At 41.5% G+C, this 16130-nt stretch overlaps 1 protein-coding gene across 1 annotated transcript in view; it reads right to left on the bottom strand.

Annotated features, from left to right (window-relative positions):
- Positions 1 to 6259, bottom strand: part of PUM1 (pumilio RNA binding family member 1) — a 126839-nt gene extending 120580 nt beyond the window's left edge. Inside the window, exons 1-2 of the mRNA XM_077763553.1 lie at positions 6132 to 6259; positions 1353 to 1726 (exon numbers count right to left, since the gene is read on the bottom strand). Coding sequence (XP_077619679.1) covers positions 1353 to 1726; positions 6132 to 6228 — 471 coding nt within the window. The 5' untranslated portion in view covers positions 6229 to 6259. The remainder of the gene's footprint in view (positions 1 to 1352; positions 1727 to 6131) is intronic.
- Between the last annotated feature and the right edge of the window lie 9871 nt (positions 6260 to 16130).

Genomic DNA, 16130 nt, shown 5'->3' with positions numbered 1-16130 from the left:
ATAGGAAGATAAATCCCACCTCTTCATTTCTACTAAGATAAAGAACCATGGCACACATGCTGCCTTTTTTGAAGGGTCAAGGAAAGCACAACTGAGAATTCAGATTTGCAAGTGTGATTGTGCCTGATTTACTTCTAAGGCAGAAGAGCAGCAGCAGGGCCCTAGTGGAAGATACCAGCTCCTTTCGCTAGTTGGTGCTCAGACACTGACAATATAAAATGAACCTCTGCGAATTAACCAATACCCTATTTCAAAGAATACCCTGATTAAAACATTCTAAGCCTTTCGTCACCACCAGGAAGTTAGGAAACCTAGATCAGCTGAACTCTCGTCTCAGTAAAAAAAAAAAAAGCACTGTGACTCCAGCTGCGGTTTGGGATTAGCGAGCGCAAGCATGTTAGAATTCACCAAAGGAAGCCAAGTGCTTACAAGAGGACAAAGATGGCTGAAACCTAAGAGCCACAACCACTCCTCTGACACAAAACATTAAATATGCCAGTTCCACTCCAAATACATTTCCCTTGAGCAGCTAATTTGTTATCAATTTCCTACTACTTTCAACTATAACGTCTTAAAAACAAAAGTCACCCACACCCAGCAGAAAAGGACTTGAAAACATGGACGCATGCCTCTGGGTCATTCAGTTGGTTAAACGCCCAACTCCTGATTTCTGCTCAGGTCGTCATCTCGCAGGTCAGGGGTTCAAGACCCAGCTCTGCACTGACAGTGCACAGGCTGCTTGGGATTCTCTCCCACCCCTTCTCTCTCTCCCCAGCTGTGCTCTCCCTTTCTCTCTCAAAATAAATACACTTAAAAAGAAAAAGAGAATATATGTCAAAGGGGAAAAAGTATAATTTGTTTAAAAAGTATACCCTGGGGCGCCTGGGTGGCTCAGTTGGTTAAGCGTCCGACTTAGGCTCAGGTCATGACCTCACGGTACATGGGTTCAACCCCCACATAGGGCTCTGTGCTGACAGCTCAGAGCCTGGAGCCTGCTTCTGTGTCTCCCTCCCTCTCTGCCCCTCCCCCGCTTGTGCTCTGTCTCTCTCTCTCAAAAATAAACATTAAAAAAAGAATTTTTTAAAAAAAGCATACCCAAAAATGTAATGTGCACATCAACACAATCTTAGGTCTTTTCTTAAATGAATTGGTTGTTACCTATTCAGCACCAGAATGATAAATGATCCAGTGACAATATTACAACATTCATCCTTTAAAACAAGTGACTGTTAAGTCTGGACCAAATGAAATCAGCAATTTAGGTTTTTAAAGGCATTCACTGAAAGCAGATATCCTAAGTGGACAGAGATTACAAAAGAGTTTCAAAGCTGAAATAGTGAACTTTTTTTTACCTGATGTTCTGCATGAATGTTATCCCCAGTAGGCCATCGATGTTTGCTATTATTATAGCCGCCTCCACCACTTCCTCCTCCCCCAAGCTGCTCACCATGCTGTCTCTGAAAGAAGTAGTCCACCATAGCGTCGTCTTGGGAACGGCCTGCAACTCCTATGGATCCTGGGACAGGGCTGGAGTGTGTCCCAGCTGCAAGAGCCTGGTTTGCAGCTGGTTGTGGCTGCGCTTGCGACCCTGTTCCAGATGTCAAAACAACAGGCATGTTGGGATTAGCTGGTTCTTGAGGGTGATGTTTCAGGTGGGGGCTGAAAGAGTCCTGCCAAAGCACTGCTTTTCTCTTCAAGACACATGCAACGCTCATTCCACCAACACCTAAAGACAAAGAGGTTACAAATGTTTAAAATTTGCATTTTTCAAAACATAATTTGATATATTTCTGTTTTGATCAAACAAAAATATGAGCCCCATGCCTTTTGCAATACCACATCTACAACCAATTTTGACCAAGCAGCTACATGTTTCAGAATACATACACAATTTTCCCAATCTGAAACCTTTATTATAAGTTGCGGACTATGTGCAGGTGTGGAAATAAATGTAAGTTGGTTGGTGGCAGGCAATCTGACAAGGTATTGGGATCAGAATTCACTACAGCAACTTCAGGGAATTCACTACAGCAACTTCAGGAAGCCATATGTTGCTACCAAACGTAACAATATAGAATTGGACTTCAATGGCTCCTCTACTCAACTTATTTACACCATAAGCAAACTGTGACAGATAGTTCTTCAACGAACAAAAGCTCTATAAAGTATCATTTTACAAGTGGAGCAGACATAAGCCAATAAACCAAACAAAAATTCAAACCTAGTATATGATTAGCAATAACTCAAACTGTCTGAAAATTTGAAAAGACCCTTTAAAATGTTTAGAATATTCACAGGATGCTCCCTGAAGACACGGTAAGAACCCCATGACCAAGCACCGTAACAGAATGTTTTTAGTCTGAACCTTTTAGGCTGCTGTTGAATGGCACTGGGCGGGGGAGGGGGTGTCAAAACTTTTACCAATAATTTACGATTGGAATCACATCATTATTCCCTTACAAACAGGATGAGACCAAACCAAATGCAAACACTTTACTCGTATAGAACATCTAACTGTAAAATACCAGACACTTCAATAATAACTGTATTTCAAACATAATGCAGACAGTATCATATCAGCCCTATTTTACAAATGAAAACACTAAGGGACAGAAAAGTTATGGGACGTGCCCAAGGCCACTCAGCTAGTGAGAAGCAGAGGAGGGATTCAAATCTAAATCTGTTTTGGGGGCACCTGGCTAGCTCAGTCTGCAGAGCATGCAACACTTGATCTCGGGGTTGTGGGTTCTAGCAGTGGATGTGGAGATAACCTAAAAACAAAATCTATAAATAAATGAATTAATTAAATTTGTTTTGTGCTCAAGCTTAGTTTTTTTGTCAGCCCCTTGCTACTCCCCAGTATCCCCAGCAAATCAACACAAATACTCTCTCACTTGCACCTATTTACTACTCTTCTCTGTAAGGAACAAAGAATCTCTGAAATGTTACTATGAAACATTACTATTTAGATCTCTTAAAATAAAAAGATACATTTGTACATAAGGGAGAACATGTGTCAAACTGTGGGTGCTTAAAAATTGCTACAAAGTAACCAGTTACCTATTAGACTATACCTGTCCAGTCACTGGAGTCTAATTTCAAGACAATCAATTTAATAGTCCACTGCGGCACACACCTTCTCTCTACCCAGCTAGATGGTAACATTTCCAAAACAGGATCACAAGATTTATGAAAAAATCCATTAAATTATTTCTTTATAGAATTAAACCTCCTGATAAACCATTTGCGTCCCACAACTCATGCTTTGAAGCCAGAAGACACAATGGAATTTGCAATCTGTTCAAAGTTTAATTTGGAAATGCCTAGTTTCAGTTAACAATTCCAATCCATCAGAACTTTACCAGGGTAGTGGGGAGTCTAGCTTTCTAGACTAGTTTGTGCTTTCATGAGTAGAATCGTGCTCATGCGTAAGTACCAAAACCAGAAAGTCATAGCTGTGTTTATCACAGGCCTTTGCAAAGTGACAACCAGCCTAATACTCCCATTTGATTTTCAAATGAATTAACTGCACTTTTTTTATGGATGTATTAGTGACATACGACATTATATTCGTTTCCAGGTATACAACATTATAACTGGATATTTATATACATTTCAAAATGATCACCACAATAAGTCTGGTTACCATTCATCAACTAAGTCACTGATGTCTTATTTTTCTTCTACAAAGGACTATCAATCTAATAGTCTATTCTAAAGCAAGCGAGGAGTCCCAAAACCCAAGCTTTACCACTAAATTAGCAACCTCTCTGAGCCTGTTTCCTCATCTAGAAATTGGAAGAAATCCTTTCTCTAGGACTCACAGGTGTATTTGTTTGTTTGTTTTAATCAGAATAAAATGCTACAACAGTTTTTGGTAAATTTAAAGTCACCATGCTGAAACTCCAGGAATTCAATTAACACCAGTTAAGGCAAAGAGGCTCCAGTCTCTAAGAGGATTCCTAAAATAGCAAATGCAATCTTTACTGAAATAAAAGATTTGCCACAATACATCTCTAACAAGGAATTTCCATATGAAAAAGGGTTACCTCTGAAACACACAGGACACAACTAAGTTCTAACAAGGGCTTGGGGAGGGGGGAGGAGTTCCTACCAAAAAAAGTTCAAACAAAACAATTGGCTTTTGTAAAGCTATCTGTGTGCCCTAAGACTTCCTGCTTTACCTAATGAGGCAAGGCAGTTCCTCAAACAAGAGAAAACCTGGCAGAAGGGACAGCTTGAAAGTGAGCAAATACCTAAGCAATTAACATGTGTCTTGGGGAGTTGTGTAATATCTTGGCAACTACAGCACAAAAATTAAGAAATCAGTCACTTAAATATTAGAAAACACTTAAATTGCTGATGCCTTTTAGAGCTATAGCACATTCTAAAAGTACTTTAAGCAACTAGAAATAAGTGCTGATTCTCTGTTCTTCCGAAGTTTTCAAACTGTTTACACCAAAATGTGTTTTTTTTAAATAGCCCTAATAGATTTTATTTTAAGCAAAGGAATTCGGTTTAATCTCCCCAAAGCTCACCTTTAAAAAAAAAAAATGCTTGGTAGTATAAAAGGTGTTTTCTTTTGTTCTGTTTTTGCCACCCCGGGGGGAAAAAATTCTGTGATCATAAATTTACTTTAAAGCAGTTCATCTCAAACCCCAACTAAACTTCAAACCCAACTTCAAAAACGCTGTGGCCTTGGCCAAAAGGAATTCAATTGTGGCTAAGGCAAAATACGAATTCAAAGTTCAAACTCCGGTGAGTATTTCCCAAAGATTCAAATAAACAATCAACGGCCCCAGCGAGTGTTTTATACAGTTAAAATTAGCAGTGAGTCCAAACGTTTATTTTGTTTACTAAAAGTGCACGGGGAGCCACCCATCTCGGGAGTAAGTGGCTTGTTTGGTTGTTTGGGTGAGTTTTTGTGTGTTTTCAGAAAACACCCAAAACGCGAAAGCTACCAATCCATTGTTTCAGAAGTGGCTGACTTCAAAACACAACCCCCAAGAAACCCTCTCTCGACTCTCATTCTTAATCCCCACGAAGAGTGGAAAGCGAACGGATTGGATATCGACAACTGAAAACGGTGTTTTCTCAACTAGACAATAAAGAGTAACAATTCTTCAAGTTACGGGGAGGCTGAACCCTTGCCTAATACGGTGTCTCGCGTGTGCGTGTGTGTCCACGCGCGCGCCGGGGGCTTGGGGGGGTGCTATACTGGGGGGGAAAAGTTACAGGAGCTTATTCCTCACTTGACGTGGGAGTGGTACTGACAAGTGTAACAAACGACGTCTGTTTACCAAGAACGTATGCTAGCACTAAAACTATCCGGTACTGCGTATCTGTTTTCCTACTACCGAGGGGTGAGCCCCTCTGTGAGTTGAGACAGCCGCTCACCAACGCAGGGAGGCTCAAAGAGGAAGAACCCACGAAAAACCCAAGCTCTCACGGAAACAAAAGGCCACAAGCACCCAGGAGACGAAAAAGCGATCTGAAACTTCCTGCTCGCCACTTCTCCACATTTAAGGCTCGCAAAGTTCCCCCATGGTGGGTCTCGCCTGTAGACAAGGGCCAAGGCTGCTTCCAAAGCGATTTATTGTTCCTCCTGCTTCGGCGCTGCCACGGAGGCTCAAGAAGTCGAAGAAACCCAGGGTGGCCCAGAATTACACTTCATGGCCACACAGAAGACTCGCGGCTTCGCAAACCCATCAAGAAAAAGCAACCCGAATGGCAACATCAATCTTAGGAGGCTCCAACAGGGCCGAGCAGAAAGGTACAGGCATGTCTATGCCCTGGGCCCGGGCCTAAACCCCCGGCATTTTCCTCGCTTCGACCCCGCTCCCCACCCCCTCCCTCCTTTGATAACAATAGGGGCCTTGCTGCTGACTCCAAAACATGTACGAGGAACAGCGAGTGAGAAGCCTCAGCCAGGGCCTCGGGCAGCTTTTCCAAAGCCCTTCTCACCCGCACAACCGCTCTCAAACACCAATACAAAGGGACAATCTGCTCGCTGGGGGTCCGGAGCAGCGTTTGGGGCCGGCGGGGTGCGGATACTCACGGGCGGAGCGGTAGGATGAAGATGGATTTCAGCCCCCCGATCTTCTCTCTCCGGCGCTCTCGCTCCCCCTTACCTTTCACTCCGACAACATGGCGGCCCACTGGGGACGGGGCTGGCGCGGTGCATCCTGGGATGGGCTCTGGCCCCGGCTCCGGCGGTGGCGGCGGCATGTGCGGAGAAGGCAGGCGGCTCTGGAACAGGTTGCNCCTCGGCGCCACCGCCAGGTTGCACCCGCCTGCGGGGTGGAGGGACGCTTACCCGGCCCTGGCTAGACGCGCGCTGGCTTCGAACCCCTTTGAGGCGGCTTCGTGGCTCTGTGGCCTTATTTGATCTTCCTGCCTCCATCGCCCCACTTGAGAAGAACGAGAAAACTGAGAACGGCTATTCAACGGAACTGCCGTGAAAATTAAGTAAAACAACATGGTTTATTATTCCTTTTAGAGATAGCCAGTGCTTAGTACAGTGCCTGGGGCCTGTAAGCTGGGCCGAGGCATAGTTTGCAGGGCCCAGCGCAAACTGTGAAAGTGAGCCAGGGTGAAAGTGCCGGGCCCCCGGTTCAAAATTGTGAAGGAATTGCAACACCACGGCAGCAAACAGTAAACCAAAACCAACGACGTAAAGCCAAGCCTGTCTGTAAGCACTCTTACTGTCTTTTGACAAAAGTGACTTTTCAGATCAGTAGTGTTTGATAAGATACGGTTATCCTATCTCAAACTAAGCCCAGGATAGAGTGAAAGCTCAAGCAAACCGCACAATACCTACCACAAAAGACCAGAAGGGGATATGGGGGAAAGCTTTAGAATTGGAGGAGGGAAAACGTTTATCATGCATCAAAAGCAATAATTTACTTTAAAACGTGAAAGATATTTAAACATCTGTCAGGAAGCGATGCCACCAGGAAGGTAGAACAAATGAGAAAATAGCTTTAAAATATTGCAATATGCAAGGTAAACAGATGGTTAATCTTCATGATAAATGCAGACCACCGTCTCTAATCAATTTAAAAACAACAATAACAACAACCACCACTGTAATCCAAAACAAACAGACATCAAATCATTAGTGGCCAATAAACACAAAAAGATAACTAACTAGCCTGGGGGCCTCGGGGGCTCAGTAGGTTAGGCAACGGAGTCTTGATCTCACAGTTCCCAAGTCCCAGCCCTGCAGTGGACTCTTCCTGATGCCCCTGAGCCTGTTTGGGATTCTGTCTCTGCTTCTCCCTGCCGCTCACCTGCTTGTGCTCTTTCTTAGAAAATAAGTAAATAAATTTAACAAAAAAAAAAAAAAAAAGCCAGCCTGGGGCTGAGGGGTAGAGGAAAAGGGGAATGGAAAGGGACAGCCAGTGGGTATAGATTTCTTTCTGGGTGTTGAAAAAGGTTTAGACTGTAACGATGGCTGCACAACTCTGAAACACTGTGTACTAAAAACCACTGAATGGGGCGCCTGGGTGGCTCAGTCGGTTAAGCGTCCGACTTTGGCTTAGGTCATAATCTCACGGTTTGTGGGTTCGAGTCCTGCGTCGTGCTCTGTGCTGACAGCCAGCTCAGAGCCTGGAGCCTGTTTCAGATTCTGTGTCTCCCCCTCTCTCTGACCCTCCCCTGCTCATGCTCGTTCGCTCGCTCTTGCTCTCTCTCTCTCTCTCCCTCTCTCAGAAATAAATTTTTAAAAGCATTAAAAAATTTAAAAACCACTGAACTATATACTTTAAATGGGTAAGGTTTATGGTATGTGAAATATATCTCAATACGGCTGTGAAAAATGGGAAAATAATAAAAAGAAATCACTTTGAAATATAATATTTTCATCTGTTAAATACACTGGCAAAAAATTTCAGTGATGATAAACCCTCCGTTTTGTCATGTTTTGTGACAAAATCAACACTCGTGTTGTTTAAGTTGTTGGAGTTTAGATTGCTTTTACTTTATAGGAGGAGCACCTGGCTGGCTCGGTCTGTGGGGCACGCAACTCTTGATCTTGGGGTTGTGGGTTCGAGCCCCATGTTAGATGTAGAGACTACTTAAAAATAAAATCTTTAAAAAATGTTATTTTTATTTTAAAGGTTAAAAAGTGAGATTTTCATTTCTGAGAAAGAAGACAAACTTGAAAGTTAGAGAGGTCCTGAGCTCTGCCACTTCCTGGCTGTGTGGCCTTGGGCAAGTCCCTGAGTCTCAGCCCCATCATCTACAAAACGAGGATNTACAACAGTTTAATGAACTAACGTATGCAAAGCCAGACAGAATTAACACTCAATAAATGTGCCTGTTTCATTGCAGCTGTAGCCTTGTTCTCATTTTTGAATCCCCTATGGTCATTGCTCACTAAATATTTGTTAAATGAATGACTCCAACAGCCATGTGGAGGGTCAACTCTCAAATTCAACAACGCTGAAAGTAATATGTTGTGTTCAGAGAGCCAGCTCTTAAGCCAGACAAGAAATTACTTACTTAACCTCTCTGAGCCTCCATTTCCCCCCATGAAACACAAGGTTAATATAAGAGCACTAAAGGAAATAAAGCAGATAAAGCATTTAGGCCCGTGGGACGAAGACATGGAGTGCTGAGTAGCCAATAATTGAAAAGCATGTAAGAGGAGGAAACATAGCAGACATGAGAAAATTACAGTTTCCAGAATCAGACCAGATTCTGCGCACCATGATTTCATTCTAAGATCCACGACTAACTCCCTGGTTTCAAGCTTTAGGTTGTGTTACTCAGCCATAAAGATTCTAATATCAGTGTTGCCACCACGTAGTACCATACCACACCAGGACCCTGCTCAGTCAAATGTTGCAGCCTCAACAGAATATGAGTTACCCAGCCTGGTTTCCCTTAATTGCTCTTAAAGGACCTGAGGCCCCTGTCCAGCCCCAAAACAACCCTATCAGAGCATTGTCTTTCTACAGACTCATGAGACCATGCTTACCTGTGTGACATGTACTGGGTTAAGACTTTTATAGTCATCATTTCATTTAAAACTCCCAACACAATTATTTTTATTTAAAATAACATAATTTGGGGAGCCTGGGTGGCTCAGTCAGTTAAGCGTCCGACTTCAGCTCAGGCCATGATCTCACAGTCTGTGGGTTCGAGCCCCATGTCAGACTCTGTGCTGACAGCTCAGAGCCTAGAGACTGCTTCATAGTCTGTGTCTCCCTCTCTCTCTGCCCTCTCACACTCTGTCTCTCTCTCTCAAAATAAAATAAAGACATGAAAAATGTTTTAAAATAATAAAATAACATAAGTATTCCCATTTTAAAAATGAGAAAACTGAGGCTCCAGGTGGTTAAGGAACCAGATCAGCATGTCTCCAAATGTGTTATCACTATCTAGGGCTATTTGCTGAGAATTGTCTGGTCAGCAGGATGTCGTAATCATCCCTAAAACTTGGGACCCTTCACAGTTCATCTGGTTAAACCCATACATAATAGACAATACAACCACATTTTGGAAGTTTTCAAAAAACGAAGTCTAAGAAGTCTAATTGAGCTGGCCTGGGGTGAAGATTAGGGTGGATTTGAGAAGGATATTTTGGTCTAATCAGTAGAAACTTAATCCAGTCCATTGTAATGTAATCAGAGAAAGACCAAGATCTCAAGACAGAAACTTTAGTGAAGGCCATTCAAGGAAGACTTGGTTCAGGAATTTCAATGTTTATTTGTGTGTGTGAGTGCGTGTGTGCACGCGCGTGTGTGTGTGTGTGTGTGTCTGTGTGTGTGTGTGAGAGAGAGAGAGAGAGGAGGAGAGGCAGAGGGAGAGAGAGACAGAATCTGAACCAGGCTCCATGCTGTCAGCACAAGACCAGATATGGGGCTCAAACCCATGAACAGTGAGATGACCTGAGCCAAAGCTGGACGCTCAATCGACTGAGCCGGCCAGGCGCCCCATTGGTTCAAGGATTTCAAACAGCTGCCTCTTCCTTCATAAGGTAGTGGTTCTCAAAGTATGGTCTGAGGCTAACTGGTGAGTCAGCCAACCTGGCCGTGCTGACAGCCAGAACACATTCCAGAATGGACAAATGCTATCCAATCCCACAGACCTTTATTCTCTCTTACAGCCAACTGCTTTTGGCTAGCAAAGATTGCTATAATACGGTATTTGCACACTGAATATGAAATATTTTCGAGCAAAGTTTAAGAAATTGGAAACATAACTTGTCATCAGTGTTGGTTTGAGTCACTTTTTAAACTGTGTTACACTGGTGTTTTTGGTTTTTTGTGGAATCTCCCTTCGCTGGCACTTCCCCTCATTGTTTTGGTGCTTGGGTAATTGTTACAATGTTAACATTTCCATTGTCATTTTGTTTCCTAGCAAATCCTGGTTATTATCATACTTTTTCCATAAGAAAGCAAAAGTGAGGGTTGGTTTGGGCTTCCAGTATCGGTGATTAGGTAGTTCTGACCAAGTCTCCCACTGAGGAAAACTAATAAAACTAGAAAAATCTAAAAATTTCTTCTTGAAATTTTTCTTCTTGAAAAAATTCTTCTTGAAATCATTGGAAAGTTAACAAGTTAGTGAAGAATCACTGAGCCAGGATCTGGGAAGAGAGAAATTAAGAAATGTAAGGCCCACATTTAGGACTATTTTTCCAGGTAGGGCATTTCCTGAGAGGCAGCTAAGAGTTTGAGTGATGCTTTTAGCAGCCTTGGGGAGTTAGAAGAACAGAGATTGGAGTCCAGAACCCCCCAGAGAGAGGGAGAGAACCTAATAAATAACTCTCACTTTGGATTGGGATCCCAAAGGACTCCAATTTAAAAGCAAAAGTGAATAGGTGTGCCTAGGTGGCTCAGTTGGTTGAGTGTCCAACTTTGGCTCAGGTCATGATCTCACGGTTCATGAGTTTGAACTCTGCATCGGGCTCTGTGCTGACAGCTCAGAGCCTGGAGACTGCTTCAGATTCTATGTCTCCCTCTCTCTCTCTCTGCCCCTCCCCCACTTGTGCATTCACATGCACACGCGCTCGCTCTCTCTCTCTCAAAACTAAAACATTAAAAAAGTATTTAATGAAACAAACACTTAAAGAGCAAAAGTGAATTTAATAGACAAGCTCTCACAGAGATCAAAACTCAGCTTCAAACCATCTCAACTCCTGTAATTATATTAAGGTAATCCCAGAGTGCCAAGGCCTCCGGGTACCAGGAAGAAAACAAAGTGAATCCTCTCTGGTTAAAAGAGATCACCATTGGGGCACCTGGGTGGCTCACTCGGTTAAGCATCCAACTTTGTCTCAGGTCATGATCTTGCAGTTCATGAGTTTGAGCCCCGCGTTGGGCCCTGTGCTGACGGCTCAGAGCCTGGAGCCTGCTTCAAACTCTGCCTCTCTCTCTCTCTCTCTCTCTCTCTCTCCCTCTCTGCCCCTCTACTGCTTGCACTCTGACTCTCTCTCTTAAATATAAATAAATATTTTTAAAAATTTTAATTAAAGAGATCACCATCCTAGGCCTCAGATGGTTTCTATGAACATTTATGTATATATAATATCCAGCACACAAACAAAAATAATCACACATGCTGGAAGACAAGATAATGAGCAAAAACCAACAGCAACAAAGAACACTTGAAAAGGACCCAAAAGAACCCCAGGTATTGTAGCCATTAAATTATTTAATATGTTCAAGAAGATAAATAGATTGATCATGAAAATATATACGCATCCAAGTGGAAATTCTGTAACTAAAAAATATAATATAGAATTTAATAACCCAACAGACTGGATTCAACAGCACTTTACACGCTGCTGAAGAAAGAATTAGCAAATGTAGAGGTCTCAGAAGCAAATACCCAGAATGAAACATAAAGAGGCAAAAGGAAAGAAAAGAGAGAAAGGATAAAAGCCACTGAGGTAAGAATAAGACACTTTCATGTACAAGTAATTGGAAAAGCAGGACAGGAAGCGAAGAGTGGGGAGAAGAAATCTCTGACATGAAAAGATTAATTTACCAAAACTTGGGGCACCTGGGTGGCTCAGTCGGTTAAACATCTGACTTCGGCTCAGGTCATGATCTCACAGTTTGTGGATTCAAGCCCTGCGTCGGGCTCTATGCTGACAGCTAGCTCAGAGCCTGAAGCCTGTTTTGGATTCTGTGTCTCCCTCTCTCTCTGTCCCTCCCCCACTCATGCTGTGTTTCTCTCTGTATCAACAATAATAAACATTTTTTAAAAATTTACCAAAACTTATGAAAAAATAAAGGCACAGATTCAAGAAACATTATGAATTGCAAACAAGAAACCTCAGGAAAATCAAGGCTGGTGTGGAGGTGAGAGTTGAGGGTTGGTGACTGCCCTTTCGCCCATGTTTAAGAGACATGAGGTCAAGGGGTGCCTGGGGGCCTCAGTTAAGCGTGGGACTTTGGTTCAAGTCATGATCTCACGGTTTGTGAGTTTGAGGCCCACATCAGGCTCTGTGATATCAGTACACAGCCCCCTTCGGTTCGTCTGTTCCCCCCTCTTTGCCTCTTCCCTGCTCACTCTTTCTCTCTCTCTCTCTCTCGCTCTCTCTCTCTCAAAAATAAGATAAACATTAAAAAAGTAAAGGGGCGCCTGGGTGGCTCAGTCAGTTAAGCATCCAACTTAGGCTCAGGTCATGATCTCGTGGTTCGTGGGTTGGAGCCCCACATTGGGCTCTGGGCTGTCACTTGTGTTCTCTCTGTCTCTCTTAAAATAAGTAAATTTTTTTTTTAAAAAAAGTAAAATACATATAGATCAAGTAAACAAAAAATAGGTAAAAATATAAAAAATCTGAACACAATTAATAAGCTCAACCTACTGATTATATATAAAATTCTATTCCTAGCCAACAGAAAGTCATGGATTTTAAAACACTTATAGTACATGTTCAAAAATAGAACATGAATAATACTATAAAGGAAGCCTCAACAAATTCCAAAATATCAATATCATATAGACCATGTTCTCCAGCTATAAGATGGAAAATTAAAAACTTTGTTTTTTATTGTTAAAAACGACACATCCTGTATACTTGGAAACTAAATTATATTATTAAGCAACCATTGCACTCCGAATGTGTAAAGGAAATCACTTAGAAATGAATCATAAGGAAAAAAATGAAATGAATCATAAGAAAAACACTACAGTTCAAAATTTATGGAATAAAGAAAAAAGACACCCACAGTATTTGGAGGAAAATATATCATATTAAATACTTTATTTATCGTATAGTTTTTAGAGATAGAATGGTTCCAAATGAACAATCCAATCAGTCCAATTCTAGAAGTTAGTAGAAGTTACAGGACAAACTCAAAGGAAAAAGAAAGGAGAACCATGTGGCTCCTACGAGAGAAAGGTAAGGATATACTAACACAAAAATCAAACTGCCACAGAAATGTTGGTTTTTATACTCCGTGGAGATGCCCATAGTCAATTACATTATCTTGCAGGGCTTTTTAAAAAAATGATGGAAAATCACCAAAGAAAACTATCTATTCACAAGCAGTAACTCTGCTTCTAACATTGAACATATATTGTCCAGGATGTATTACAATATTGTGAAGAGATCATGAAAACTGAAAAATTACCAAGTACTTGACTTCTTAAATGAATGTAATAACATATGGGAATGCCACTATTTAGAAATGCTTTCAGCATGGGGCACCTGGCTGGCTGAATTGGTGGAGCACATAACTCTTTAATTCGGAATTGTGAGTTCAAGCCCCACATTGGATATAGAGATTACTTAAAAAATAATAATAATAAATTGGAGCACCTGGGTGACTTACTCAGTTAAGCTTCCAACTTCGGCTCAGGTCATGATCTCAGAGTTCTGGAGTTTGAGCCCCACATCAAGTTCTCTGCTGTCAGAGCAGATCCTGCTTCAGATCCTCTGTCTCCTTCTTCTCTCTGTTCCTTTCCCTGCACCCCCTCTCTCAAAAATAAATAAGTATTTTAATCTAAATTAAATTAAATTAAAAAAGAATTAAAGTGTTTGGGTAACTATTTGCTAATGTGTAGGCTCTTATATCACTTCAGATGATAAAAAATAAAGTGGACTATTTCTCCATGTAATCACACTTTTTTTTTTTTTTTAAGTAATCTCCACCCCCAGTGTAGGGCTAGAACTCAGCCCTGACATCAAGAATTGCATGCTCTACCAACTGAGCCAGCCAGGCACCTCTGATCACACATTTGATGAGATATTTCTGAAACACTTAACCTTGACAATAGCCTCACACTGCTTTCCTGTGGTCATCAATTTGGAAGGATATAACTGGTGTTCACCATCAAAATGTGGCTACCATTCTCAGAGTATGTGAGTCATGGCAGGAATAAAGTTGCTACCATGAAAGTAAATGAAACTTTCAAATCTTTTTTTTTAATGTATATTTATTTTTGAGAGAGACAGAGTGTGAACAGGGGAGGGGCAAAGAGAGAGTGAGACACAGAATCCGAAGCAGGCTCCAGGCTCTGAGCCATCAGCACAGAGCCTGACATGGGGCTTGAACCCACAAACCATGAGATCATGACCTGAGCTGAAGTCAGACGCCTAACTGACTGAGCCGCCCAGGTGCCCTTCAAATCTGTAATTCTTCTACCCAGCACCCAATATCATTTTACCAGGCATATCCCCGACTACTTCCTATGGGTAACTCCTGGTAAAACCTCACTTTGTATATCAAATTATATCTGGACTATGGATGTATGGTCACTTTTTAAAGGAATGATAATCTACATATATTGTGACAAAATTAACATGTCTGGGAATTAAAATTCATCATGGACCAAAACTTTCCATGGACCAAAACTTGTCGCCAAATTTGAGGCTAAAATTCAATACATCATGTCTGAGATAAGTGAATTCCACACTCCATTTGCCTGATGTATTTCAGTTAACCCTTTTCTTCTGGATTGTTTGAAAAGAGGGTAACCAACTCCGTTGTTTTTTTTTTTTTGCATTTATTTGAAAATTTTAGTTGTATTATTAAACTGGCAAGATTAAAGATAAGTTCGAAAATACATTTAAGTGGAACACAATCTAACTTCCACTTCTATTTTGTTTTATTGGAATGAGTGAGTAACTTAAGTGGGGAGTGAAAAGATTCCTCTTGCAGCTACGTTATCAAACACTTAAAGAAGAGTTCCCTATTTAGGATGAAATGATGTAATGTCTGGGATCTGATTCAAAATAATCTGGAGTAAGTAAGAGAGTATAAGGGAAGTGAGAAGAGAGTATAAATGAAACAAGATGGTACAAGAATTGATCATTGTTGAAATTGAATGACAAGTATATGAGAGCTTTAGTATACTATAGGAAAAATAAAAGACCAAGAACAGACAGGATTTTTTAAAAATCGTTATTTTAAAAAATTTTAAATATATATAATAAGGTTAAAGTTAAAATTTAGGGGGCACCTGGGTGGCTCAATCAGTTAAGCATCCTACTCTTGATTTCAGCTCAGGTCATGATCTCATGGTTCATGAATTGGAGCCCCACATTAAACTCCGTGCTGACATTGTGGAGCCTGCTTTTAAGACTCTCTCTCTCTCTCTCTCTCTCTCTCTCTCTCTCCTTCTCTCTCTCTCTGCTGCTCCCAAGTGCTCTCCCTCTCAAAGTAAATAAATAAACTCTAACCCTCCCCCCCCAAAAAAAACAAATAAAAACAAATAAAATGTAGGGAGCACCTGGCTGGCTCAACTGGTGGAACAAACAACTCTTGATCCTCAGGGTTGTGAGTCCCACGTTGGGTATAGAAATTACTTAAAAATAAAATCTTTTAAAAATTAAAATTAAAGTAAGAAAATAAAATTTAGTGGTGCCTGGGTGGCTTACTCTGTTAAGCGTCCGACTTCGGCTCAGGTCATGACCTCATGGTTCGTGGGTTCAAGCCCCGCATCGGGCTCTGTGCTGACAGCTCAGAGCCTGGAGCCTGTTTCAGATTCTGTGTCTCCCTCTCTCTCTGGCTCTCCCCTGCTCACGCTGTCTCTCTCTCTCTCTCTCAGAAATACCCCTGCTCACGCTGTCTCTCTCTCTCTCTCAGAAATAAACCATTAACAAATAATAATAAAATTTAGTCTACACCATTCTTTGTCTATTCTTACATATACACTTCAGAATTAGC

This window comes from Crocuta crocuta, unplaced genomic scaffold (genome assembly GCF_008692635.1).
Source record: "Crocuta crocuta isolate KB4526 unplaced genomic scaffold, BGI_CrCroc_1.0 scaffold214, whole genome shotgun sequence".
NCBI lineage: Eukaryota > Metazoa > Chordata > Mammalia > Carnivora > Hyaenidae > Crocuta > Crocuta crocuta.
The sequence above is the reverse complement of the archived record's forward strand: the minus strand, read 5'-3'. Positions and strand labels throughout refer to the sequence as shown.